This window comes from Anolis sagrei, chromosome 2 (assembly GCF_037176765.1).
Source record: "Anolis sagrei isolate rAnoSag1 chromosome 2, rAnoSag1.mat, whole genome shotgun sequence".
NCBI lineage: Eukaryota > Metazoa > Chordata > Lepidosauria > Squamata > Dactyloidae > Anolis > Anolis sagrei.
The window spans coordinates 139,694,980-139,722,537 of record NC_090022.1 but is presented as its reverse complement, the minus strand read 5'-3'; the positions used below and the strand labels follow the sequence as shown (position 1 = coordinate 139,722,537).

General features: G+C 40.6%; 2 protein-coding genes across 2 annotated transcripts in view; one reads left to right on the top strand and one right to left on the bottom strand.

The window, feature by feature from the left end:
* Positions 1–11,495, top strand: part of RACGAP1 (Rac GTPase activating protein 1) — a 37,190-nt gene extending 25,695 nt beyond the window's left edge. Inside the window, exons 9-17 of the mRNA XM_060764043.2 lie at positions 571–698; positions 2,601–2,765; positions 3,767–3,862; positions 5,285–5,483; positions 6,687–6,792; positions 6,978–7,110; positions 7,261–7,396; positions 9,416–9,524; positions 10,187–11,495. Coding sequence (XP_060620026.1) covers positions 571–698; positions 2,601–2,765; positions 3,767–3,862; positions 5,285–5,483; positions 6,687–6,792; positions 6,978–7,110; positions 7,261–7,396; positions 9,416–9,524; positions 10,187–10,262 — 1,148 coding nt within the window. The 3' untranslated portion in view covers positions 10,263–11,495. The remainder of the gene's footprint in view (positions 1–570; positions 699–2,600; positions 2,766–3,766; positions 3,863–5,284; positions 5,484–6,686; positions 6,793–6,977; positions 7,111–7,260; positions 7,397–9,415; positions 9,525–10,186) is intronic.
* Positions 11,496–12,476: 981 nt separating this feature from the next.
* LOC132768294 (uncharacterized) lies at positions 12,477–24,811 on the bottom strand. The gene is made up of 5 exons (XM_060764044.2): positions 24,650–24,811; positions 19,302–19,407; positions 18,271–18,377; positions 15,979–16,151; positions 12,477–13,750 (listed from the first exon to the last, which is right to left on the bottom strand). Exons 1-5 carry the CDS (start codon positions 24,762–24,764, stop codon positions 13,469–13,471), a joined length of 783 nt encoding a protein of 260 aa, XP_060620027.2. The 5' UTR covers positions 24,765–24,811; the 3' UTR covers positions 12,477–13,468.
* Positions 24,812–27,558: the final 2,747 nt, after the last annotated feature.

The window sequence follows — 27,558 nt, the reverse complement described above, 5'->3', positions numbered from 1 at the left end:
TCCAGAGGGGAGACATTTAGCCATGACAGTTCAATGAACAATAGCACCACATACCAGAATTGTGTTTGGAATTTGTTTTGACTGAATAACAAACAGACTTTTCTTTGCCAATTTTAAAGTGCATATTTCAATTCATTTTCAACTTCTTACTCTCCTTTATTTTGCATCATAAAGAAAGGAAAATACATTTTGAAATATTTTACTGTTTTGTTTCAATCCACCCTGCACAACTATTTCTGTTTCTACTTTAATAAGGATGAAGGAGTTGTCCTGAAAGATTAGTGCTAAATATTCTTCTGAAGTCTGAGATTCTTTGCTGTCAAATGATCTAAAACTAACTTTTTGGGTTTTTTTAAAGTAAGGTCTTCATTATTTTAGTACTAAAATAGGGAAAAGGATGAAATGGAATTTCCTGAAACACCTCTTTCTAGCTGCATTCACTTGCCACTGCAAATAATGCATTTGTAGAGAAAAGGCATTTGCACTAGTTTATCTTGGAGGCCCTTAGTGCAAGTTTAATACAGGACTCAAAGACAGAATGATAAAATACATGTATCTTCTCCATTCCAGCCATTCTGCAGCCTTGGAACAGCGATTCGAGCCTGGGAAGCAGGAAGCTAGAAAGCAAATCTGAAACAGATGGATCTAGCACTCCTGGGAACACTGGGATGAGACTTCATGAATTTGTATCAAAAACGGTGAGTGAACAGGCAAGGATCAGCCTCCCAAATTCCTTTTGGTTCTTCTAGGGCAGGTTTCTTAATGCAAGGAAAACAGCCCAAATTCAGAATACTGCTTTTGATCTTTTTTAGACGCTCTTTAACCATTTTAGATTCTATGTTAATAAAATACCTTCTCTGTATGGTCCTCTTCTTCTGCAGGACTTGATACATTCTTCTCAGTATCATGATTTTTGGGATCCAAACTCATATGGAGTAGGAGAATTCTAAATTGCACAAGCATGTTTAATCATTGTTTTAAATTTGGGAGAGATATTATCTTTGTAGTGAAATCATATCTAAGCAGTCCATAAGATTGTGTTCAGGGAGGTAGCAACATGTTCTGTTTAATGTTTGAGAGGCATTGAAATTACTTTCATCATCTTTTAGTGCAAACATAGCTAAAGATTATCCAGCTATCTTATGACAACTGGATGCATGTCAGAGTTATTATTATTATTATTATTATTATTATTATTATTATATTTATTTATACCCCGCTTAATCTCTCCAGAATGGGACTCAAAGCAGCTTAACATAAAAGCATTAGTACACAATTTAAAATTTACAAACATTAAATCAGAATTAAATATAAACAATATTAAAAATTCAGTTAAAAACCATTCAACATATTCAGTGCATATTCAAGTTGGTCTTTTGGGCATCTGTAGGACTATCAGAAGGTTCTGGAGGAATACTGCAAAATTGTGTTTCTGTCAGAATGGCGATAGACAAATGAATGATCCTCGGATGCACCATCTCTGCTCTTACATGGTCATTTTAGGTGGGTGGGGGGTCAGGAAAATTGTGAGCCTTGCGATATGAGGTTGATCTTTGCATGAGGATTTTGATGAATTCATCTCTCTTCAACACTGAATAAAAGGGACATACTGATGAAAATGCAGTTATCCACCCACTCCGCCCTCTGTATGGCTTTCTTGGGAAAGAGAATTCAGGAAAATGATAATATGTGGCTGGGAAACAGGAGACATGGTATAGCTTTGTCTGGCACTATTCTCTCTTAGTATAGAATTTCATCTATAGTTTGCTCCATATAATACCTAAGCATATTTAAAAACCCACTTTTCAATGTTAGTTTGCAACTAATCATTAACCATGTTTCATGTACTCCAGTGGTTTCCAACCTGTGGTCCACGTCCTCACCATTACTACACCGTTGCCTCGAAACCATGCAACAACAAGAGCAACTGGTCTCGCAAAACCCTCTTACAGTGCCAAGGCAAAGAGGATGTTGGGAGGGATGAGGCTGACTACCCACAAAAGATTACTACTACCACATCAGCTCTAGGTTATTAAATATGGTTTTCTGTGGGCGAGCAGATGGTGACTACTGGATGGCATATGTTCTACATCAGAAACTAGAGCTGCTGTTGTCTATCCAATGCAGTTTTCTGAATTAGCACCCCAGATAACCAAACCGAAAGTTGACCAAAAACTGATTTGTAACCCTTTTGGTACTAATGTTGGAGAGTGGTCCCTGGGCAAAAAAAAAAGGTTAGAAACCACTGCTGTACTCAGTTATATTAAAGGAGAAACAACCCTTGTTAACCATTATTAGTATGTGATACAAAGTCACATAGTTACTGGAGGACTTTCCAGCGAGGCTCATGTGACAAGCTTGTGGAGAAAGAAACTGGTTAAAGGAAAATTGGTTGCTAGCTCTTTCCTTTTAAAATTAATGAGATTTTAATTTTCAAAAATTTGGTGGTTATCTGCTTTTAGAGCCTCACTATTTGACCAGATGTTCAAAATCATCAAAAGGAATTAATCACCAATCATAACTATTTTTGCATAGACTTCCTGTATTTCAGTAGTTAATTCCAGTCAAGTCAGTTCCATACACTTATGTTGTTCCCCCAGGTTATTAAACCGGAGTCATGTGTTCCATGTGGCAAGCGTATAAAGTTTGGAAAAATGTCCCTGAAGTGCCGAGACTGTCGGGTGGTGGCGCATCCAGAATGTCGAGACCGCTGCCCCCTCCCCTGCATCCCTACTTTATTAGGAACACCTGTCAGAATTGGAGAGGTATGCTTGTGAGGTATCTTCAGTGGGGTGCTGTTGTATAAATCTCTGCCAGATTCAAATTATGCTGCTGATGACATATAGTCAGCTAACAAAACCTTTCAGTAACTATATGTATAAATATATTTAAGTATTATAATAAAAAATTCACTTGAATTTTTCAGATGACCTCTAATGAGTGATGTTCAGAAAGTTCATATTATATGGGTCCTCTTAAGCTTTCTGCTTTGGGCTTTCCCTTGCTTTAGGGTAAATGTAAAATTTTTCCTACTACCTATCGCTAAATATGGCTAGATGGAAAGTAAAAGGTGAATGGAATTTTGGTAACATTACTTGACAGTTTATTAGGAAAACTGAATGATTATACCAGTTCATTATGAATTTGCCATTTGTTATGCATACCTAGGTTTTTTTTAAAAAATAAAAAGCTGGAAATCTCATTTTTAAATTGAAACCACAAGAAGTGGACAATGTGATTGGTCATTGTTAGAAAGGCTTGTTATGCTTGTCTTTTTTAAAAAAAATCTTTATTGTGTATTTACAACTTACAAGATTTATATATATATATAGAGAGAGAGAAAAGTGATAAAAATGAAGAAAAAAAGATTATAAGATAAAGATGTGAGTAAAGCACAGAAAGAAGAGAAAAATAAAATAAATAAATTGAAAAGTAATTTTGCTTCAGAGCTTCTTCCAGGAGCTTCTTCCAAGGATTTCTAGTGCCTCTCATGTTGATTCACTGAGTGGCTAATGTTATGGTATTTCTCGTCATATCTGGATTATGATCCATAATAAAATTCAGAAATACAATATTAGAGTTAAGCTTTAGAATGAGTTGTTTGGGCACAACGTTAAATGCACATTTTGCTTCCTGTCTTTTTGAGCACTTTTTTTCATCTGTGTATCTGGATAGGCAATTCTCAGATTCTCTTATAGAATCTTCTGTGGAGTTTATGCAAAAGCAGACACAGATAGTAAATCACTGTATTTTTTTTTTCTTTCAGGGAGCCCTCGTGGATTTTGTATCTCTGACTCCACCAATGATCCCTTCCATTGTGGTCCATTGTGTGAATGAGATTGAGCAGCGAGGGCTGCATGAGGTAAGGTTGATTCTGAAGGGCATGGATCCTATGTAGGGAGTTGTTTAGAACAGCAGTGGGCAACGTACACATTGCAGGAGGATCTTACTTTCATCATTTTGCTGAAATTAAGTGGAGTGGCAGCAGAGTTTAAAATTGCCACACATATTGTAATCAGGGTGTCAGAAACCATGTGTCTTTTTTGGAAGATGGACTACATCTCCAGAAACGTTGATTACAGATTTTTTTAATGGATTGATTTTTGCCACGGTGTCACTTCTCTTCAAGGGGACTTCTCTAGTAAAGGTAAATAGGAGCTTCTTCAAACAACAGAGAATAGCAAAGAGCAGGCTCCCTGTGCAATCTGAGGACCCAATGGGGGCATTAGAAAAGGAAGCTGGGCCCGTTCACCACCAGCAAGGCAAGATGCCAGTGAAGACGCTAGGTGTCTTATTCCAGAACTGAGAATAGTTCCAGGCCTCTCCAAGAGTCACCATTGCTTGTAGCACAAGCTTTATTCCTGGTAAAGGATGCAGCAAACGGTACATGGCAGAAAAGCATTCTAGGACCAAGCATCTATTCCCAGTGTATAGTAGAATTAGATACCCAAACAGATTCTAGACAGACTTATCCCTTGACCAGTGAACATAATTTCCCATTGCCAGAATATACAGGGAGCTCTGAAATGTTTTGTAGTGCAGAAACAAAGAAAACCAAAGAGCGCAAGCATGATCCATCTTTCCACAATAGCTGTGAGAACTGTACAAGCAGGTTGGCATTATAGAAAAATCAACTCTACAAATCAATTCCTAGCCTTCATAGCTTTTAACAGTCTCAAACTGCAAAGAGAATGCAAAAACTATCCAATGAGATAACAAGCTGTTAATGTTTGACCTAGCATTACTCTTTGCGTAATATCTGCTTTGGTCTAGTTGTCCTTTTACTTGGAACTCTACATTGTCATGTATTTGTACTATTGTTTTTTAGACTGACTCACTTGGTAACACTACGCGTTTGGGACAGTTCTCTCACTCTTCTTCTAGATTCTTCATGTCCGGCTGGTCTGTTTGTGACATAGTCTGGCTATAATACATTTCACACACTGCCATTAGGATGCTGCCATTTTAAAGGTGAAACAGCCAGTTCTGACTCTGCTGCCCCAAGGTTGAAATCAGAGTATGACGGGGAGACATAATGTTTCCTAGTATATTCTTAGGAGTGCAAATGTACTCTTCCCAATAGTTGCCTTCCTCTGATTGAAAAAGAATAAATTTATATTATTGCTATAATAACAGGTGGGTATCACCTTTGTCAAAGGTGCCTTTGCAATTATTACAACCCAAAAATTAGGAAGTGAGTTTTTATTGAAGCCAGAAGTAACCAGAGTAAATGTGCATAGGATCTTGCTTTCAAGATAAAATACTAAAATACTTGTTTCAACAGACAGGTCTCTATCGAATTTCTGGCTGTGACCGCACAGTGAAAGACCTGAAGGAGAAGTTTCTTCGAGGGAAAGCTATGCCCCTTCTTAGCAAGGTGGAAGACATCCATGCTGTATGTGGCCTCCTCAAAGATTTCCTTCGCAACCTCAAAGAGCCCCTTCTCACCTTCCATCTCAACAAGGCTTTTATGGAGGCAGCAGGTAGATACAATGCAGAATTGTTGCAAGTTACTAGGATGTATGTAGGGGAAACAGTCTTACTTTGGTTGGCAACTTGTAAGACACTGGCTGTTACAAAATGGTTAAAATAACAGTTTGATATTTTGCCACTGTGTAAGAGTTAGGAAAGAAAGCATAGAATCTACCTGATATCATTGGCTGGATCCTAGACAATCTAGCACTGGCTCTTTGCAAGTGAATGATACAAATAAGGGAGAATTTAGTCAAATGTATTCACATATGGAATACCATTGGTATGATTTAATTGTAATTTTTTCTCTAAAAGATAAGTATTTTAGTATTCTTGGCTCTTTGCCCACAAACAAATGAACTTACTTTACTTCCCTGCATTGCCTTCTGTCTTGGTTTTATCATACTATTTGGGGACATGAGAGAAGCCTCCCACAGGATGGTAAAACATCCAGGTGTCCTCTGGGCAATGTCCTTGCAGATGACCAATTCTCTCACACCTGAAGCGACTTGCAGTTTCTCAAGTCGCTTCTGACACACACACACAAAAACACCTTACTATTTATTTGATTGCAAGTCTGGTCTTCTGTTTTATTAATACTACAGAAACCAAAGACTGCAGTGATAAGGACGTAATTACAATATTAGAAGCCTTTTTTCTTATCAATAGTTTTGTATCATGCAACAGGATCACATCTGTTTTTCAAAGGACTTCCCCAGCCTCCTAACTGTAGGACTTAATTCTTTTCTGTTTCTGTTATTTTCTACTGTTGTAATGAGTAGTAGAAAATCTAAATACACCACTAAGAGAAAAACTGATGTATCTGGGACCTGGTGGAAAGTGCATTTAAAAATCCTTAGCAAACACAAACCCACAGAAGTAGAAATTGTTAACACAAAAAGGGCCAGGCAACTGTTTGGGTCTTCTCAGCACTTAGCACTTTGCTAAACAGGTCATTATTTTTCTATGTTGAGGAAATCCCAAAGACATTACTTATTTAAATTAACTTCCCCTTTTCTAATGTTAATACTAGGGATTCTACTGACCCAGGATATTAAGTGATAGCAACTCCTTGTTTTTCAACTGAAGCTCTTTGTCAATATTTATTTTTGACACATCCGAATTGGTACTGTTCCCATCTTCTCTCTTAATGTCATCTATTGTTATACTGAAAGCAGTTATAGAAGCGCAGGTTTTGTGTTTTTTGTTTAAAGAAATCTCAGATGACGACAATAGTGTGGCAGCCATGTATCAGACTGTTGGGGAGCTTCCTCAGGCAAACAGGGATACTCTTGCTTTCCTCATGCTACATCTTCAAAGGTGAGTGCTGTTGGTTTGTATTTTTAAGAGTATGTATAAAAGGAATGCTATCACTCATTTCATCAGATTCTGGTGTGTGTTGGGAGGAAGATAAACTCATCAATGAACAGTTCATCAGACTTGTATTGAACATGTTCCCATGAGCACAAAACACTCTGCCTCAAATGTCTCTGTCTCTTGTCTAGAGTGGCTCAAAACCCAGATACCAAAATGGACATTTCCAACCTGGCCAAAGTCTTTGGGCCTACAATTGTTGGCCATGCAGTCCCAAATCCAGATCCTATGACACTTCTCCAAGACACAAGGAGGCAACCTAAGGTAGGTCAGCAGTGTAGCGTAACATACTAGAAATGTGTGTTGCATCTTAAGATGGGGAGTGTTTGGCATCAATTTCTGTTTTATATTGATAATACTGTGTGTGTGCCACTTTAAAGAAAAGTGTTATCACATAACACTGTAATTCTTTAGGTTGTGGAACGGTTAATCTGCTTGCCCACGGAATACTGGAGTCAGTTCATGATGGTGGAACAGGAAAACATTGAACCAGGACAAGTCATTGAAAATTCAAATGCCTATTCAACACCCTGCAGATCAGATGTAAAAGGTAACCATCCCCTTTATTGAACTGCTAGCCCTGATCCAACCAGTGTGCCAACTGACATTTGCGTCTTTCATTAGATGGTTTTGTTTTTTCACAGCGATTTTTCAATGTGAAGATACTGGTTCTAATAGTAATTCAGGCTGTTGCACTTTAGCACATGTCACTTTTTATCCACTTCCCCCCTACTTATCAGCTCCTTTTCTACACTTTCTTCTTGGTCATCTGTTTGGTGCTAAAAGTTGAGATGGCACCATCCTACATGCTTATCCTGTGAGCACAGCAACAAAATAATGTGAATAGATGTGCCATAAAACATGGGGGCTGCTGCCCAACTGAGGCAACCCCCAGGTCAGATTCACCTGACACAGTAATGAAAAGACATGACTTCATTCTCTTGGTCCTTTTCTTGCCCAGTATGCACTATTGCCATCATATTATACATTTATTTAGGACATGTCATAGGAGTGGCTTTGAGAGAGTGATTTTTTCTTCATGGTGTCTGTGAAATTGCACGTATGGGTTATCCGTGCATGCGTGGTACAGTTTGGAACCTTCTGGATCTCTAGATTGAAACATTTCGTCCGAGGCCCTGCCCAATCTCTCCATACTGTATAAATGCCAGTTGGTGGAGGCAGAGCCTTGGTTCCTTTTTGCCGCTGCTAATAGCAGCAGCTTGGAACCTCTCTTGTATCTCTTTTGCACTTTCTAACCATTTCTTAATGGCTTTGCCTCTTACTGCACTTTACTTCTCCTTGACCTGACTCAAGACTGTTTTACCTACTCACTCTTGCTCTTCTGCCAGCCCCAACCCGGACCTTCTTGACGATGGTACCAGACTAGTTCTTACCTTAAAATGTCCCATCACATCCTTCTTTAAGATGTCTTTGCCTTCTTTGCCTATGCCATGGGGGGGGGGGGGGGGGTTCTGCAGGTTTTCTGAGGCACATCATGCTCCCTAATGGTTACTGAGAGCTTAATAGTCAATCTGAGTATAGTCCGCTGTTCACATTTGAGAATTAAGCATTCATGGATTTGATTGTTCAGATTGCTGTATTTTGCTGCCACTCTGCTACTATCCTACACTTGATTGAAAATATATATTCTCTTTATTTGTTCATCCAGTATTATTCATGTTGGAGAACCAACAAATGCCTAGAGAAGGGTTATCTCAAGTATTTAAAAAGATTTTAATTTTAATTTATATTCACAGTGTTTCCACTTTCGTGGGGACCCTGGGTCCTTAACCCCTGCAAATATAAAAGGATTGCTCTATTAGTTGTGTGTTTGTGCTATGGCATATTCTTTTAGACCACGAGGAAGATAATTTCAGTGCCTCAGAAAATTGGTAATGATACCTACATGAAAAATGTCATTTTATGTTTTTGGTATTTTTGTTATTAACTGCCATCTCTGATCTTGTAAATGAGAGATCTCCACAACACATTTATTTATTTATTTAAAACCTTTGTACCCCGTCCTTCTCAACCCCCAAAGGGGGACTCAGGGTGGCTTACAACTGGCACAGTTGGCACAGTTCAGTGCCTGCACATACAAACAGCATAAAACAAAATGCTACATAATAGGTAAAAACATTAAGTTAAAAAGAAAAATCTCAATAGCCCTGCTTGGGTCTTGCAGACTCAATGCCATGGTTTACTTGATTGAATCCATCCATCTGGAACGTGGCCTTTCTTTTTTCCTACTACCTTCCAAGCATTACCAAGCATTGTCTTTTCTACTGTGTCATGACTTCTCAAGATACGACCAAAGTGTGACAGCTTCGGTTTAGTCATATTGGCTTCTAGTGAAAATTCAGGCTTGATTTCCTCTAGGGCCCACTTATTTGTCTTTTTAGCAGTCCATAGTACCAGTAGAACCATTCTCTTATGCCTGACAAATAAAAAGTTACCTGTTTCTTAAGACTTTTTATAATAATTGTGTATATGTGATGTTGGACCTACTTCATAATGTGAATTGGGAATGCTAATTGAAGTGTGTTATCTGTGTTTTCTTCTTACAAAGTGAGCATGTTAGGACCACTCACAACTCCAGAGCAACAACTAGTGAAGACTCCTTCAAGCAGCTCGCTCTCACAGAAAGTCAAATCTACTTTCAGCAGAACTACCCCCAAGTAAGTCAGGTAGCTGTTTCCATGTTCGAGTGACCAAAACATTTTCCTTTCCTTTCAGTAGAGTTCTGTAGATCCCTGGCAAATCAGTTTAAGGGGCAATATGGGTGATCTGTGGCTTTAGCTGTAGTATTCCTTTACTTTTTTCAAACTATATGATGATAATAAGTGTATTTTGAAATCTGGTGGAACTAGCTGGACTGCACATCTCCCAGTAGACAATTTTACTAGATCTAAGAAAGAGTGAACTGTTACAGTTGTTAAGCATTTGAAATGCACAATCCTATATATCCCATTCAGTGACCAAACCAAGTGTAAACATACTGGTCCAGATTGCTATGCACCTGGTAGTAAGCAAGCATCAAGGGGGAAGGTTGGTATGAGTAGGATTTTGGCATGTAAAGATCACAAGTTTATCTGCATTAACCCTGATGTTTTGAGCTTCACCTATCTACTCAGCTCTATAATTTCCAAATGACATTTTCCACATCAATAGTCTTTGAACTATATACTAACAACAGTGAAAACATAGATCAAAGACAGGGATAAGTGTAGATCCTGATTACAGATGTGCAAGATGACGCAGGATACTCTCGTTAGTGAAATAAATGTGAGGACATACTCAGAAAAATATTACTTGCTGAGCCTTTCCATTTCTTTTCTAGATTTGCAAGTAAAAGCAAGTCTGCAACCACACTTGGACGCCAGGGCAACTTTTTTGCTTCTCCTATGTTGAAATGAAACATGCTCCTGTTCTAAACTTCTACTTACTGCCTTAAAACTACAATAAAACCCTTGAGTTGCGCTTTTACTCTTCCCAGCAACACTGTGTACTAAGCTCAATTGTGTATGTTTTTTTATTTAACGGCAACTTATTTGAATTTTAATGTGCAATGTAAAGTTATCTATAGCTGTATCACATTTATTGTATGGTTGTAACTGGCATAATCAACTCCGCATGTTTGTAGAGAAGCTGCAAGGGGTGGGTTGCTTTTGGAAACTTTTCTGTAACTGTAAAGCTGCCACCATCTGTTCAAAACACCCCATTATTGTTTCATTTGTGTGTTGTGACTGTAAAGAAGGGAATGCATTTTGCACCAGCAGTAATCCTGCTTATTTCACAGAACAACTATCATCCTTTGTGGAAATGGGTGTCTTGTATTGGGAAACAGTGCATGTTGAAACTATACTGGTACTCTTTTGCCTAGTCTATTTTTAGTGAAACCAAAGACTTTTCAAAATCATGGACGTTCAGAACTTGGTCATGTGAAAAATTGAAATCCAGTGTCCCGTTAGTTCATATGCACATGACTGTTTTGAGGTTTTCACTTGAGCAATGGGGAACAACAGCAAGCAAACCTCATGTTTGAACTGAGTATCTTAACTGTATAGCTATTTTCACCTCCTTTGGAAATCTTGTCTAGATTATTTATTTCCAGAGCAGGTAAAAGCACATATTGAGCATTGCAGGCACTCCTAACTTTGTAGCCATAGCAATCTCATTTTGCATTTTACTCTTGTATTTATACCTCCTCCCCTTTCCGTGGGAACATGCTGTTTGTTAACATGCAGTCAAAACTCATTCTTTCCACAAAGGTCTCTTTTATCATTTCTCTTTTTGTAAAAAGTGCATCTTATTTGTAAAATCATTTTATATTATTGTATGTCCTGTCACAAATAAATCCTACCTTTTAGAACTCATACTGATATCTGAAGTGTTAGATAGTGCAGTCGTATTTGCAAAATTTGAACTTAACTCGAAACCCTCAAAATGCTGTAAAGTTGGTGGTCTGAAATTTAGGATTTCTGTATTTACTCTTGACTCTAGGTGGCCCTTTGTCTTGCATTAGTTAATGAAAGTCACCAAATATGTTGATGTGATGTATGCACAAAAAGAGTGTGTTATTTATAACAGTGAAAGAAGTCAATAAACGAAAAGGAAAGAAGACTGTCCTTCCTGATTCTCAACCAAAAGGCTGGAGTAAGAAAATCAAATCTCTGCAGTGTACACTTTTATGGTCCACCCAATGAATGAGCATCCCAATTAATGATGGCTATACACTGAAAGTATACACTATGCAGTCATGCTGGGCACATGTCTTAGATGTCTACGGACAATGCTGGCTCTTTGACTTAGAAATGGAGATGAGCATCACTTCCCAGAGTTGGACTCGACTAAACTTAATGTCAAGGGGAAACCTTTCCCTTTTATACACTGAAAAATATTGTATGCCGTCTTACCTTTTTCTTGAGTAACACATCTAACTAAGGTTAATGTAAAAGCAGGAATTGGAAACAAATAACCTCTTACAATACTAATCAAGGAAAAACTTTGCATTAAGGAAATGCTTACTATTTGATTCTTTATTCTGGGAAAATGGCAGGACAGAAATAAAATGAATTGACTAGTGTGTTTTTTTTCAATAGACAGAAATAAACAGACATGTAAGAATATTTTATGGGATACTAATTTGTTCAAAAACTCAGTTTGGAGTGAATAAAATATCTAAATTTACTAATAATTTCCATTTAGACTTGAAGAACACGAATGCAGTTATTCAAACTAGGTCTGACACCAACTGAATTTCACTGCAGAGTTTGTTTCTAGGGGTAAATTAAAAAGTAGCAGCAGTCAAAACACAATGTAGTGTGGGAGTGAAAAAGACAATACTAAAAGTGTCTGAAAGAAAATCAAATTAAGACGAAATGTTTTACATATGAATTGGGCGAAGGAAGTGTTTTCACTAGCATTTTTCACATTTTCAGTGGACTTGACTAAAAGTTTAGAATTTAGATCATAGTCGAGTACTTCATAAAATTAACATGAAAAGGCTTGCTCCAAAGTATGAGCATAAACTATGTTACAGTTTATGGCACTGCTTTCTAGCACCACCTTGTGTACTTTATAGTAAAAGCAAATGTGTTATTCTTTAGAGAGGACTTGATTTGTTTTAAAAAAAAATACCAGAAATCAGATGTGAAGAAAACGCAAGTAGCCAGCTGAACTTCAGATATTCTGTATTCACAAGTGGAAATTGCTCTTGGTTGTCTTTAAATACATTATTTGACTAGAGGCATTTGTACAAAAATGTCCAAAAGCTCACCTGACATAGCAAAGTTGGGTGAAAAGGAATACGTTTAGCCAAAGAATAGTATTTTAAAATGACTTCAGAAATACTCTCCTTCTAGGAATATGTCGTGCTTGTCGGTATACAGATTTCAGTGGGCGTTGTATTTCTAACCAGTGAAGCAAATCTAATTATGAAGACTATAGCTTTATAACACTGGAGGATTTACAAGCTTGGCTTTACATTAAAAAACAAAAGGGAATAATGACTCTTGCACAAAGTTGGAGGCAGCCCTAGTGCTTCTGTTACAGCTGGCGTGTTATCTGCTACTAACCCTGTTTCGGCAGGTTACATTCATGCTTCTTTATACAAAAGGTGAACTTGCTGCCTATGATCTCCTCTTTTCTCAGCACACTGGATTACTGGGATTAACACTTCAGGGAGCTAGGCAAGGGGCACCCATTTACCAGGAAGAGAGCAAAGCCTTCCAGCTACTTTATGTAATTGAAGCTAAAAAAGACCAGCAGAGCCTTCTAATCTGAGATTAGTGTTTTATACCAGACACATTTTTGTTCCAGGACACTGAGTGGAAAATGCTACAGATGTGATGGCAGAAAGATCATGTTGGAATCTTGTCCATTGAGGAGAGGTGCATAGGAGATGACTGCCTCATGGCATAGGTTGCATCCTGGTTGCTCTCATGACAGACTCCAGGTGGCAAGCCATTTGTGCACCCTGTCTTATTGTACAGTCTATGGATATTCACCAGCCATTGGGATTAGATGACCCAAGGATCTGAACAAGCCAAGCACATGTTGGGGTGGCCTTGTAGCCAATGCCTTCTAGAGGCAAATTCAGAGAGTGAGATGCAACTGTCTGCTACTGCCTAAATCTGATAGGCCACAGCACAGGTGTGTCCTGCAGGTAAGCCTGAAAAGCTGCTTCCTTCCCCCATCTCTTCATGGCTGCTTTCTCTAGAATTGGGATCCCGCTGACATAATTAAGCAAGTACCACACCAGCAATGGCGAAACAATGCTGATATATTGCCACCCATGTAGCACAGGTGCAGCTGACACAAAAAGTCCTGTCCACAGCAAGATCTCCCCAAGGTAGTTGGGGTGACGACTATATGCCCACAGGCCACTCTGGATAAACTTGCCCTGGAGAAATAAAAGAAAAAATAATACATAGGTGCCCAATGCCAAATTAGTATTCCTATTAACTGTTGCTAATGTTCATTTGGCTAAGTTTCCCAAAGCAACATGCTTACCAAAGTGACCTTTAGAAATAAAATATTCTCATTAGATTTCCCCCACTGAGAAAAAGGCAAGTGATTTTGATGTAGAAATAAAAGCATCCCTTCTTGACCTATTTAGTTTCTAAACGTAAGGAACGAACATCTTGAGCTGATGCCAGACTACAGCTCCCATCCTCCACTGGCTCGATGGACCTGGTGAAAATTGCAACCAAGCATCAAGTGGAAAGCTATAGTGGATTGTTTCAGCAAGCTACTACTAACAGCAAAAGCAGCAATGTTACAGTTTTATTTATCTTTTGATTTCTTTTACAGATCATGCGTTTTGCTGGTATCTACGCCTTTATGTTTTCTCAATCACGCTGCCCTTTTCAGGGAAGCCAAAAACAACTACAAAATCAAACACTACTTGGTGTTTAAATGCTCAATTAATTCTGCTAGCCTGAAAGCAAAGAGGCTGAGACTGGAAACTCTACAGAATACCGTAAATGTTGATAAAAGATGCCGCACTTGCTAACGGAAGTTCTGCGTAGCCAGCCATACCTGGGGCCAGAGGGATAGCTTGTCCAACCACTTGAAGCTCATGACCTCTCAGAATGCAGGCCAACACAAAATCATGCCCCTATTAAAGCAGCTTCACCGGATGCCAATAAGTTTCTGGTCCTAATGCAAAATGCAGGTTATGACCTATAAAGCCTTAAACAGTTTGGGTCCTGCCTATCTTTGGTACTGCATCTCTCCCTATGAATCAGCGTGGGCTCTAAGATCCACTGGGGAGGCCCTCCTCTCACTCCCATCACCATCACAAGCACTGTTGGTGGGGACAAGGGAGAGGGCCTTCTTGGTGGTGGCCCCCTGACTTTGAAACTCCTTCCCAAGGGAAATTAGGCAATTGTTCTCCTTTCGCAGGGATTTGAAAACCTCAATGTTTCAGCTTGCATTTGAAAACGTCTAGTCCCTTGTTATGAATACCCAGTCCCTAGGTTCCATAATAATATTTTGTTCTCTGCACTTCATCCAATACCTGGCCCTACGATACGCCACTTGCATTATCCCATGCCCAACCCTTTTATAGCCTGGTCATGCTAATTGTACTACTGGCAATTGGTTTTGTTGAGTATTGCTTTGATTGAGTTTTAATGCTGCTGTGTGATACTCTTATGTTCTCTTGAATTGTGCTTTTATCTGGATTGTTATATTTAACTATGTTTTTATTTTAATTGCGTTTTTGCTTTGATGGATTGTTTTGTATTTGTGTCTGTGGGAATTTGTCCCATATGTAAGCCACCCCAAGTCCCTTCGAGGAAATGGTGGCGGGGTATAAGAATAAAGTTATTTATTATTATTATAAATTTATTAGAAACATTAAGATTTGTTTGTAACTCGATTGCATAGTTCTCAAGTGTGACCTTTGAGAATGGCAACTGAATGGAATGGAATAATCAGAGTATGTTGATGTCTACAAATATTGGAGTATTATCCATAATTCACATTATAATTGCAAGTAGTTAAGCTGGAAGATCTACTCAACCATTTTAAAAGACCCTACTAATGGGATGACACAACATTAGGATTATTGTGTGAGGACTTTGTATTTGCATATATGTGGTGGCAGATACTACAAAAATTATGGACAGATCAGTTCAGCTCACAGGCCACACTTTCTTCAGCCAGGCTGAGACAAATAATTCCTAGAAACTATAAGACCTTCCTCTGCAGAGCAGACACATGACAGAAATAAAACCCGTGGCCTCTGTGTTTTATCTTCAGTAAGACCGTTAATGAGGTATCTGACCATGTGTGACACCTTAGTGGATGAGGATGGTATTTGATTAAAGGTAGCTTTCAGAAGAAGAACAAAGACAGAGGAAATGCAAGCTGTGTTGATAAGAAATGACAGGGTTTCCTCAGGGTAGCCTCAGGGCCAAACCTAAAAGAGATGGGTTTGCCAGATTAGTTCCTTAGGGTAGATGCTCCCTTCCCCACGGCTCTAGATTAGTGACACCGCTGCCTGTAAAGAAACAAAAGGCCCAAAGGATCCAATGGTAGGAAGTTACTTCATTTGTTCAATTGTGCCCCCACTCTTGCCATGGTTTCATGAATGCAGAGAACTTCCCAGCAGTAATGACTCACGGTATTATCAGGGTTGCTTCTGAAGTGCCACTTTTGTTGGTCAGCCACGGCCTCTATAATGAAGCCCACTGCCCAGGTGCTCCATCCGAGGTAGTCCCAGAATCCCAAAGGCTTTTCATGTTTCTCCAGGTTTAGCAGAAGAGTGGGGAGAAGCGTTATAAACACCCAAACACCTGCAGAAAAATAACAATGGAGAGAGAATGCAATACTAATAGGCACACTAACCAAGTTCAGTCTTCAGTAAACTTGCACAGAACAGCACTATAAAACATGTGCTTGGCCAGCTACACTGGGAAATTACATTTTCTATCTCAGAACATATAACTCCCAGTTTTGGAATCATAGAGTTGGAAGAAACCTCATGAGCCATGAGGTCAAAGCCTGATGGGATCTGCTTGATCTGTGTATCACACGTGTCTTCGAAGCTATATATATTCTGTTACTCTCAACTGTACAGTCATAAAAATCTATAAACCTGAAAAACTGCTTATTTTGTACAAACCGGTTTGCTTTGCTCACATGTACACACACCCAGTTTCTGTCAAAGGCTCCACTCAGCTCCTCTACCTTCCATGGTTTCTCCAAACATCACCCACTTTTTTCAGCTTAGCTCCTCAGCCATTTCTAGCCAATCTTTATTTTTAAAAGAACTTGAAAATGCCAAATTTCCATCCCTGAATACATAATCTGTTGGTTTAATAGGAGGATATAAAGGAGAGTTGCTTTGGATCCATTAGGTAAAAGGGACCTCTATATAATTTCAGGGATTTCCTCTCATCTCTCATATTACAGGCTGGACAACTCTTATCCAAAATTTCAAAATCTGAAATACTCCAACACTGGCCACATGGCCGCCTGAAATAGTAATGCCTTTGCATCCTGATAGTTTTATATTACAGATACTTTGTTTCACACACAAATTTGTTAAAATTATGTGTATAAGGTGCATGCAAAACATTAATAAATGTTGTGTTTAGACTTGGGTCTCATCTCCCAAGTCTGTATATGCAAATACAGCTATTCCAAAATTTGAAAAAATCAAAAACACTTCTGGTCCCAATAATTTTGGATAAAGAATACTCAACCTGCATACCCCACTCCATTCACAAGGGCCTCCGAAATTATTATGCTGAAGCACTAAAGGAGTGATGAAGGCTACTTGAGTGAGCTGGCCACTCCAACCTTGGATCCAATCCAAATTCTACCATTATCATCACTACCACCAACCAATGTTATAGTTGTATCCACAGTGGACTATACTAAAGGTAAAGGTTTCCCCTTAACATTAAGTCTAGTCATGTCTGACTCTGGGAGGTAGTGCTCATCTCCATTTTTAAGCCAAAAAGCCAGTGTTGTCGTAGATACCTCCAAGGTCATGTGGCCTGCATGACTGCATGGAGTGGACTATAGCAAGCAGATAAATGCAATACAATGCAATAATAAAATGCATTATTAATCTTGTTGAAGAATGGTAACACAGAATAGCCATCACCAAGAGAAAATCAACATAAACTTAGCTAAATAGCTACATGCGAAAAATGATGACCAAGAGAAATTAAAGATGTTGCACATCAAAAATCCACTGAAATTCAAGTGGTCCATTTCTAAAGGGGGAAAATATACACCAGGGATCCAAATAGTTCTTGGTGGGGACAGCATGCATGCTCAGTTGGTGGATCTCCTGAAATGAAGTAAAGTACAAGGTGTCTGAGACACATTTTAATTCTCAGGCAGGCCTAGATGGAAGCAAGAAGTTCCTAAAGTTTATTGTTGGGTGCCTTCGTGTAATTTCTGACCTATGGTGAACTTAAAGTGAACCTACTAAAGGGTTTTCTGAGACTGAGAGTGTGTAACTTGCACAAGGTCACCCAAAGGGTTTCCAAGGCTGAGTGAAAAATCAAACCAGCCACAGACCAACACTCCATCCATGGCACCATACTTTCTACTTGATCCTACTCTATGATATTTATGGAAACTTCGTGCATTCCAGATGCTTCAGACTTCAAACCCCCTGATTCTTAACCACTGGACCTGTTAGCTGTGGCTTTTGGGGATGTCTGAATTTTGGGAAAAGCTGGTTTAGCACTTTGGTCTTTGAAATATTGGACTGCAACTCTCAAAAGTCCTCATCAGTGCTATCACTGATGAAACCAGATAGGAATATCAATCAAACAACACCTGGAGGTCACCAGGCCTATAACTGAGCCCAGAAACACAAACAGCATGGAAGAGAACATGTTCACTGCTTCCAATCCACTCCTTTTCCACACATTGATCAACTGGTATTCTCACCTTGTAAGGTCCAGTAAAAAAAGAATATGCCCGGTTGGTCTCTGATACCATGGAACCGCCTGTCATGTCCGTCTTTCAAGATCCGCAGGAAGAGGTAAAGACCCAGCCTGAAAACAACAGAAGCAATTGAACATATCAACAAGGATGCATGTCATTACATTAGCTTCAACCAGCTACGTTAGGTAATGTTGCCATCTTTTTGGTGGACCTGCTCTTACGATTTTAACAACAGTTGAAAAAGCTGCTTCTGATATGATTATAAGCCATGGGGAAAAGCCGTATTCACTTAAAAATCAAAACTGCATCAAAGGGAGAAAAAAAAGAATATGGTGAGCTGTATAAATTAAGGAAATTTTTCTTACCGTTCACAATTTATTCTGTATGTTTTTAAAGATTATGAATAATGTATTAGTTCTGCTAATGATTAGGAAGGATATGGAAATATGCAATATACTCGCCCTGCCTGTGACGTTCAAAATCTTGCTGAACAACTGATTTGGTTTTTTCAATAAGCATTGTCTGCACAGGATCAAACATATCTGCGCAGCAATAAAGACAGAAATGTATTTGAGATCCTGGGTCAGGGAGACGTAGCAGAATTATGTTAATTTTTGTATTCTATTACCCCAAAATCCATGTTTTACCTCCTGTAAATCTCCCCCACCACTCAGATCCATGCCATTTACTGGCCACTGTGAGAGGGAAGCAGCAGAACAGAGTATAGCTATGATCCCATTGCATAGCTGGACATACTGAGACAGACAAGCTCTGGCATTGCAAGAGGAGGAGGGAGTCCTCTGGAGATCATAGAGCAGTAGTTCCCAAATTTTGATCCTCCAGGTATTTTGGACTTCAACTCTCAGAAGTCGCAGCCAGGATATCTCTTCTGGCATATCAATATTTGTAACCTTCTTCTATTGAACTGGAATGACTGGACTGGATGGCTTTTGTAGTCTGTTCCAACTCTATGATTCTATGATTCCAAAAGGTAAAATTCCTCCCTGTGAAACAAAATTTCATTGGAAACTTACCTAAGACCCCAGATAGTCACTAGCCCTGTTTGGACTTGCTGCCGAGGATGACTGCTGTTCCCCCAACTGAGGCTGAGATGTGCCAGTAAAATGAATGTCCCACTTCCTAGAGAAGGGGAAAAAGAAGAGGGAAGAAAGATGAGGAGAAAGAGAGAAGTCTGTTTTAGGCATTAAAAAAAGAGTGCAACTAGCAGTGCTTGTATTCCTCTCTGGCAAGAGATAGTTCTCTTGGGAGCACTCATAAATCCTTCCATTGAGATGCCTGTGCATACAATTAACTGTGATTGAACATCAGTATTCTCCGACTTCTGATTTTCAAAATATATAAGCCAGTATGATGTATATGAGCCAGTGGTGTAACAGTTTGGATGTTGATTGGGACTCTGGAGACCAGGGTTCAAATTCTTGCTCACTTATGGAAACCCACTGGGAGAACGTGGGCAAGTTGCTTTCTTTTAGCCTCAGAGAACAGCAACGATAAACCCTTTCTGAACAAATCTTGACAAGAAAACCCATAATAAGGTATCCAAAAAGTCAGAAATGACTTGAAGGCGCAGAACAACAAAGTAACTCATTACGTGCATGATTTCTGGAAGGGATTCATTTAGCAAATGTATTCATCTAGCAAAACACATAATCTCCACGATCCCAGTCAACCTGTTAATGCGGCATTCCTTTTTGAACACTTGGCCTAAAATGAAAACGAGTGTTGTATCCCAGAGGAGGAACATCTCTGTTCTTAAACACCACACTAGTACAGTAAAATCACCAAGCAGTTTATTGAAGGATATATGTAAGCAAAGCAATAAAAATGATAGAAACAATATTTTCCAAGGGGTACAGATAGTCCATGAACTTCAGATTACAAAGGTAAAAACACAAGATCCTAAGATGCATAACCCAAGGGGACAAGGCAGCATAGAACAGGAACCTGGCAAAACTTGAAATGTGAAACTAGAAATTCACTTGGAAACAAGACTGTCATGAAACTCCAATGCTGAAGAGACTAGGCTAGAATCCTTTCCTTGTATCATATAAAGCTTTTCCTGTCCCATGAATGGAAAGGAAAGCATTTTGCTTCTCCTTACAACCAGATAAGGATCTTTTATCTCTCTTTTCTAGCAGACAGACTGACTTCCACCAATCTTGAGAACTTTGCCTTAGTTTACAAAAGTCTTATTTTCTATCTTCAAATTCATTAAATTCTGTACCTGACAAATCATCCCCAGAAGAGAGCTTATCAGAGAAAGACTGCCGTGGGCCTCTCCCAGGAATTTGACCTTGGGAATCTACAGGAGAAACACACTGTTCATGACAAACCTCGGGCCTCTCAGACCCTTCCACACAACTGAATAAAATCCCACATTTTCTGCTTTGAACTGGGATATTTGGCAGTGTGGACTCAGATAACCCATATCAAAGCAGATATTGTGAGCTTTTCTGCTTTCATATTCTGAGTTATATGGTTGTATGGAAGGGCCCTAAGCAAGGCCTGGGCTTGACTCAGGCCCAGAAAAACCCTCATCCCCACTAACATCAGACACAATCACATGTTCCTTACACCAGCATAACAGCCTTGCACAATGGCATAAGGAATTTTTTGAAACAGTGTGTAGAGGTCAGAATGGCACAGGGAAGAGTGACAGCAAAGAAAGTTGCTCAACTGGCTTTTGCGCAGCTCAGGAATTTGCAGCTGCCATTGACTCCATCAGTCAAAAAAGGACTGCAACATTAAACACAACACTGGCCAACACACATTTTGGTGCCTCAAATGTTAAACCTGTTCTTGGGTATATTTGACCTGCTGATTCCAAAAATGGCGCCTGTTTCCCCCATGGTATATTGTATGGCATACAGAATATATGCCATATATAAGTCTTCATCTGCTTTTTATAAAAAACCATAAGAACCATCTCTAAGAAACTAGAGCTCCTGTGGTCTAATCAATGCAATTTTGTGAATCAGCACTCCAAATAACCCCAGGAACTGGTCCAAAAACCAAGAGGGTTGTTGTAGGTTTTTTCAGGCTATATGACCATGTTCTAGAGGCATTCTCTCCTGACGTTTCACCTGCATCTATGGCAAGCATCCTCAGAGGTAGTGAGGTCTGTTGGAACTAGGAAAAAGGGGTTATATATCTGTGGAATGATCAGGATGGGACAAAGAACTCTTGTATGCTGGAGCTAAGTGTGAATGTTTCAACTGACCACCTTGATTAGCATTTGATGGCCTGGCAGTGCCTGGGACAATCTTTTGTTGAGAGATGATTAGATGTCCCTGATTGTTTTTCCTCTGTTGTTTTGCTGTTGTAATTTTTGAGTTTTTTAATACTGGTAGCCAGATTTTGTTCATTTTCATGGTTTCCACCTTTCTGTTGAAATTGTCCACATGCTTGTGGATTTCAATGGCTTCTCTGTGTAGTCTGACATGGTGGTTGTTAGAGTGGTCCAGCATTGTTAGAGTGGTCCCTATGTAGACTTGTCCACAGCTGCATGGTATACGGTAGACTCCTGCAGAAGTGAGAGGACAAGTCTACATAGGGACCACCCAACGCAGCGCCCAAACACGAATCAAGGAACATGAAAGGCACTGCAGAGTACTTCAACCAGAGAAGTCAGCCATAGCAGAGCACCTGATGAACCAGCCTGGACACAACATATTATTTGAGAACACAGAAATGCTGGACCACTCCAACAACCACCATGTCAGACTACACAGAAAAGCCATTGAAATCCATAAGCATGTGGACAATCCATTCCCATAGATCCAAATACTACACCATTGAGCTGTGCACACACATTTTAGCAAAGAAAAATGACCTCTCCTAGACATCCATAGCTAGCCATTCACACCTCTTGCCAATATGCTGTCCTGTTATGTGCTCTAAACACATTAAGACAGCAAAGGGATTAAATGCCCTCATGGACAAGGAGAGAACACGATTTTGCTGGTCGCCCATTTATTTGTATTGGTCTGACACAACTTGTAATGTAGAGGCACTCATGGGGCGAAGGCGGAGAGAGCTCAGCACCAGTGTTTCAATATTTTCCAAATCATGTTATAGATTAGTGTAATTTTTCAGACTTAACAAGACTGCCACTTCTTTAAATAACCATTGCCAAAGCAGAGCTTATTTAATCAACCCCAAATCACACAACAGCAGGGTTCTTCAAAACCCTTCAAGGGCTCCATCCAGGAGGAAACAGACCCTGAACAAAGCGGGGCTAGTTGCTGCTGGCTTCCAGGTTGCATTCATTCTTTTACAACCATAAAGGGAGGAATGCAAGGAAAATAGGAGGCTCATATAGAACCATCTGTCTGTACACTACTTAGAATCATAGGAGTTGGAAGGGGACCACAAATAAGTATGGGCCGCATAATAATAACAACAAAGCATGTGCTGAACAATAAATACAGGTGGAGTATCCCTTTGGTCTTTGGGATTTAGGATTTTTTTTCAGATTTTTTTAAATACTTGATAAGATATCTTGAAGATAGGACCCAAGTCTAAACTTATGGGTTGCTGTGAGTTTTCCAGCTATCTGGCCATGTTCCAAAAGCATTCTCTCCTGATGTTTCGCCCACATCAATGGCAGGCATCCTCAGAGGTTGTGGGGTCTGTTGGAAACTAGGCAAGTGGGGGTTATATATCTGTGGAATGTCCAGGGTGGGAGGCTTTGAAGTTGCAAGGCTATTCAAGGTGGCTAACTGCAACATTCACATCTGCCTCAAGTGGACAAGAGTTCTTTCTCCCACCCTGGACATCATTCCACATATACATAAACCTCACTTGCCTAGTTTCTAGCAGACCTCACAACCTCTGAGGGTGCCTCCCATAGATGTGGTTTGTGTGTGTGTGTCAGGAGTGACTTGAGGAACTGCAAGTCACTTCTGGTATGAGAGAATTGGCCATTGGCCACTTTGATTAGCACTGAATGGACTGGCAGCTTCAAAGCCTGGCTGCATCCTGCCTAGGGGAATCCTTTGTTAGGTAGTATTGGCTGGCCCTGATTGTTTCCTGTCTGGAATTCCCCAAACAGTGAAGTTTATATATCTGTGAAGTTTATATATCTGGAAATGTTGCCATTGGCCACCTTGACATTGGCAAGGACGTTGCTCAGGGGACGCCCGGATGTTTTGATGTCTTACCATCCTTGTGGGAGGCTTTTCTCATGTCCCCGCATGAGGTGCTGCAGCTGATATAGGGAGCTCATCTCTCCCCGGATTCAAACCTGTGACCTGTCAGTTTTCAGTCCTGCTGGCACAGGGGTTTAACCCACTGAGCCCCCAGGGGCTCCTCATAGATGTAGGTGAAACATCAGGAGAGAATGCTTCTGGAACATAGCCATACATCCTGGAAAACTCACAGCAACCCAGTGATTCCAGCCATGAAAACCTTTGACAACACATTGAATTAACTTATGCTTGGACCTTACACACCTAAAGGTGGTTTTATGTGCCACACTTTCAACTTGGTGCATGAAACAAAGTTTGCGTACATAGAACCTTTAGAAAGCAAATGTGTCCCTATATCCCATGTGGACAACTTTGGAGTATTTGAGATTTAAAATTCCAGAGAAGGGGTGCTCAACCTGTAATAATAAAATTAAATACAGACTAAGTGTATTTTACAGATAATTCATCAGTGTGGTGCTAATGGGATACACATTTTTAAAAAGCAGTGGATGCTTGCCACAAATGCAGGGGAAACGTCAGGAGAGAACGTTTCTAGAACATGGCCATACAGCCTGAAAAACCTACAACAACCCAGTGATTTCAGCCATGAAAGCCTTCGACAATACAAAAAAGAAGTGCTTGGCAACTTGTCTTAACATGCTACATCCTTTCCAATGTCAACACCATGGCTGAAGTCTGGCCTTTTGGACCACAACTCCCAGAACCCTCCAGCCAGAAGTTGGCCAAGTAAGATGGGGCATTTGGAGGACTTTAAATCTTTAAAAAGTAATTTCGTGGGACTCATAATGGAAGAAAAAGCAGCAGCAGCAGCAACTCTCCCAAGCCCTCTATGGGCCAGGATGTCCCAGACAACAAACTTGGAATGCATCTATAAGTAATGCAATTTGACTTTGCCAAACTACAACTCCCAGAATTACCCAGCGTTGAGCCATGGCAGTTAAAGTGGTGTCAAACTGCATTACTTCTACAGTGTAGGTGCAGCCTTGGAAGGAAGGGTGCGGTTTGCAAAATAGGGGAGATCACCTAGGGTGTGCGTGGGGCTCAACCCTCCCCCTCAAAACAGCCCCATACATTGAGTATATGGCCACGTCGGTCTGCCCACCCTCCCCCCACTGCTCGGACCCACTGCGCCCTGGGGGTGCCCCCCTCACCCGCCAAATCGAAGAACTTCTCGGTGCGCAAGGCGGCCGCCACCGCCCACAGCCCCCATTGCAGCGCAAAGTCCGAGGCCGCCAGCAGGAAGAGGGCCCGACCTGGCAGCCCCATGGCGACTCGCCCCACAACGCCCCGCTCTCCACCCAACACAACACCGAAGAACCTCGTCGACGCCTCGAACGCGCCGGAGCCAATCCCGAGCCACGGCTCCCTATAGTGACCAATCGAGAACCAGAATGCAAATCAACCGTGCTGCACTTTAGAAACTTGGCCAGCATAAACAAGACTTTTCAACTGAAGTGCTGGATGGTGGCTTCCATATCAGTGGAGTGATGAATCTCTCCCAGGTTTTACTCTGAACTAAGTGAGAACTTTAAAGGTGCTGAAGCCACCCCACTTATAGTCTCAAAGGCCCCTTTTACACAGCTGAGTAAAACCCCACATTATCTCCTTTGAACTGGGATATATGGCAGTGTGGACTCTGATAACCCAGTTCAAAGCAGATATTGTGGGTTATTCTGCCTTGATATTCTAGGTTATATGGCTGTGTGGAAGGGCCCAAAGTTGTTAAAAGGTCCCTTTTGCAATAGCTTAAGGTCATCAGATCCTTCCTAATCTTAGAAGCAAAGCAGGTCCAGCTCTGGTTAGCGCTTGGATGGGAGACTGTCAACAAATACAAGGTGCCGAAGGCTTTATTTCATAGGGAGAAACTGGCAAAACTATCTCTGAGGATTCCTTACAAAAAAAAGTTCCTATGAATTTCATGAGGCTGCTGTAAGTCAGCAGGAAATTTGATGCCACATGTACATTCCAGGTTGAGTGCCTAGGTGAGTATTTTTAAAATTGGGACTAAAACCCAGAGCCATCACACTAATATGGAAGCTCCCTGCTGCCTTGAGGCTCATGACGTGAAACCACAGGCGTTCCCGTATCAAATCAGCTCATCTTCAAGGTAACATGGGGTCTTGTTTCATGAGTCCAAGGCTATGATTGTGGCACAGGTGGGTTGCTCAGAAGAGTGAAAGGTGACCTTGTTATCTTTCAGGGGCGGGGCAAGATACCATACACAGCATTTCAGACAAAGCGGAGGAGACAGTGTGGTGTCAAGGCTATTTCAGCCTTCCCTAGCTTTGTACTCACCAGATTAACATATCCCAATCTTTACAATAGGCCAGAGTCTTGTAGGTAGGTCACGCTGGGATGAACCCCAGATGTTGTGTGCCTTCAAGTCATTGCCAAAATATGGCGGGCCTAAGACAAATATATCATGTGATTTTCTTGAAAAGATTTGTTCACAGGAAGTCAGCCTTCGCCCTCTTCTAAAGCTGAGAGAGTGGGGCTTGCCCAGGGCTACCCAATGGGTGTCCACGACAGGGCAGGGATTCCAACCCTGGTTTCCAGAATGGTAGCCCAATGCTCAAACTGGCTTTTTATTCTGGAAGGAGATATCTTGTACCTCCTTTTGCGATGCCATTATGTTGTGTATGCAAGGGCAGCTGGGAAACCCCCAGACCAGTCTTATTATTCCCCAAACCTATATTATTGCAAGGCTTTTCCCAGGAGTTCGAAAACATGCAAATGTGAATAGATCAATAGGTACCGCTTCTGTGGAAAGGTGCAGTCATGCTGTCCACATGACCTTGGAGGTGTCTATGGACAACGCCAGCTCTTCAGCTTAGAAATAGAGATGAGTCCCCCCCAGAGTCGGACTCGACTATACTTAATGTCAAGGGAAACCTTTACCTTTCCCAGGAGCTGCCCTTGAACACCATGAGAGCAGGAGAAGCTGTTGTTGTCATATACAAAGGGGAAGATATCTCTTCATTGTCAGGTACTCAGGATTGGTTTGATGTCTCCCAGGTAGAGCCAGTGTCTGCAAACTAGCACCACCCAGTGTAGGAACTTCCATGTTGCCAGCATTAATATTGGATCTCAGCTATTATCCATTCGTTTAAGGAGTGCTTGGTTGGGGAAAACCTGAGGGTCAGAGGCAGGCCCATAGCCAGGACTTTGATTCGGGGGTTCTGAGTTTGATTCGGGGGGTGGCTGAGTTTGATTTGGGGGGGGGGGCTGAGGATCTGCCCTAGCAAACCTTTTGTATCGTTACCCCAATACCCCATGCATATGGGATATATTGAACATGGTGATCAGATCATGATATGAATAAACATAACAGTTTAAATAATGTACCAGTAAGGCCTTCTCGTGGACCACCATGAGAATTTGGGGCTACATGCCTAGTCAGGTGTCTGTGGGGGTATCAGGAGAGAGAAAATTGGGTTCAATTCCACCATATGTGAAATTTGGATGACTTTGGCCAGGTTCTGGTGATCAGTTCAGCTCAGCTCACAGGGTTGCTATGCAGAGCAACATTGCAAGGGAGGGATATTTTATTTATTTATTTATTTATTTATTTCAGATATTTGTACCCCTCCCTTCTCAACCCCCCTTGGGGGGGGGGACTCAGGGCGGCTTCCAGCCGGCAACAATTCGATACCTTCAATCTACACATAATAAAATACATAATAAAATCCAATAATTACATACATTTAGAACATTAAATCACATTAATTAATTAAAATCTGTAATAGCTGTTTACTGCTGCTCTGCAGATTAGGAAACAGAGCAGTGGATTCAAATTGCAGGAAAAGATATTCTCCTTAAACAGTAGATATTCTCCTTACTTTCCTGACAGTAAAGAGTGTTCTGCAGTGATATGCCTCCTCAGAGTCCAATGGAGTCTCCTCCTTTGGAGGTTTTTAAAAAGAGGCTGTATGGTCATCTGTCAGGAGTGCTTTGGGTGGGTGTTCCTGCATGGCAGAAGGGGTTGGGGTGGGTGATCTCTTCAAAGTGTATGATTCTGTCGCATCAGAAAAAACCTTAAACACCCTGATGGCACAAGATC

What these genes read in the sequence shown, in the direction of transcription:
- LOC132768294 (XM_060764044.2), bottom strand. Translation starts at nt 24,764, where the DNA reads ATGGGGCTGCCAGGTCGGGCCCTCTTCCTGCTGGCGGCCTCGGACTTT. An exon ending in GAAGTTCTTCGATTTGGCGG is followed by an intron (nt 19,408 to 24,649) that starts GTGAGGGGGGCA and finishes CCCCTTCTCTAG; the next exon opens with GAAGTGGGACATTCATTTTA. An exon ending in GTGACTATCTGGGGTCTTAG is followed by an intron (nt 18,378 to 19,301) that starts GTAAGTTTCCAA and finishes TGTTGTTTTCAG; the next exon opens with GCTGGGTCTTTACCTCTTCC.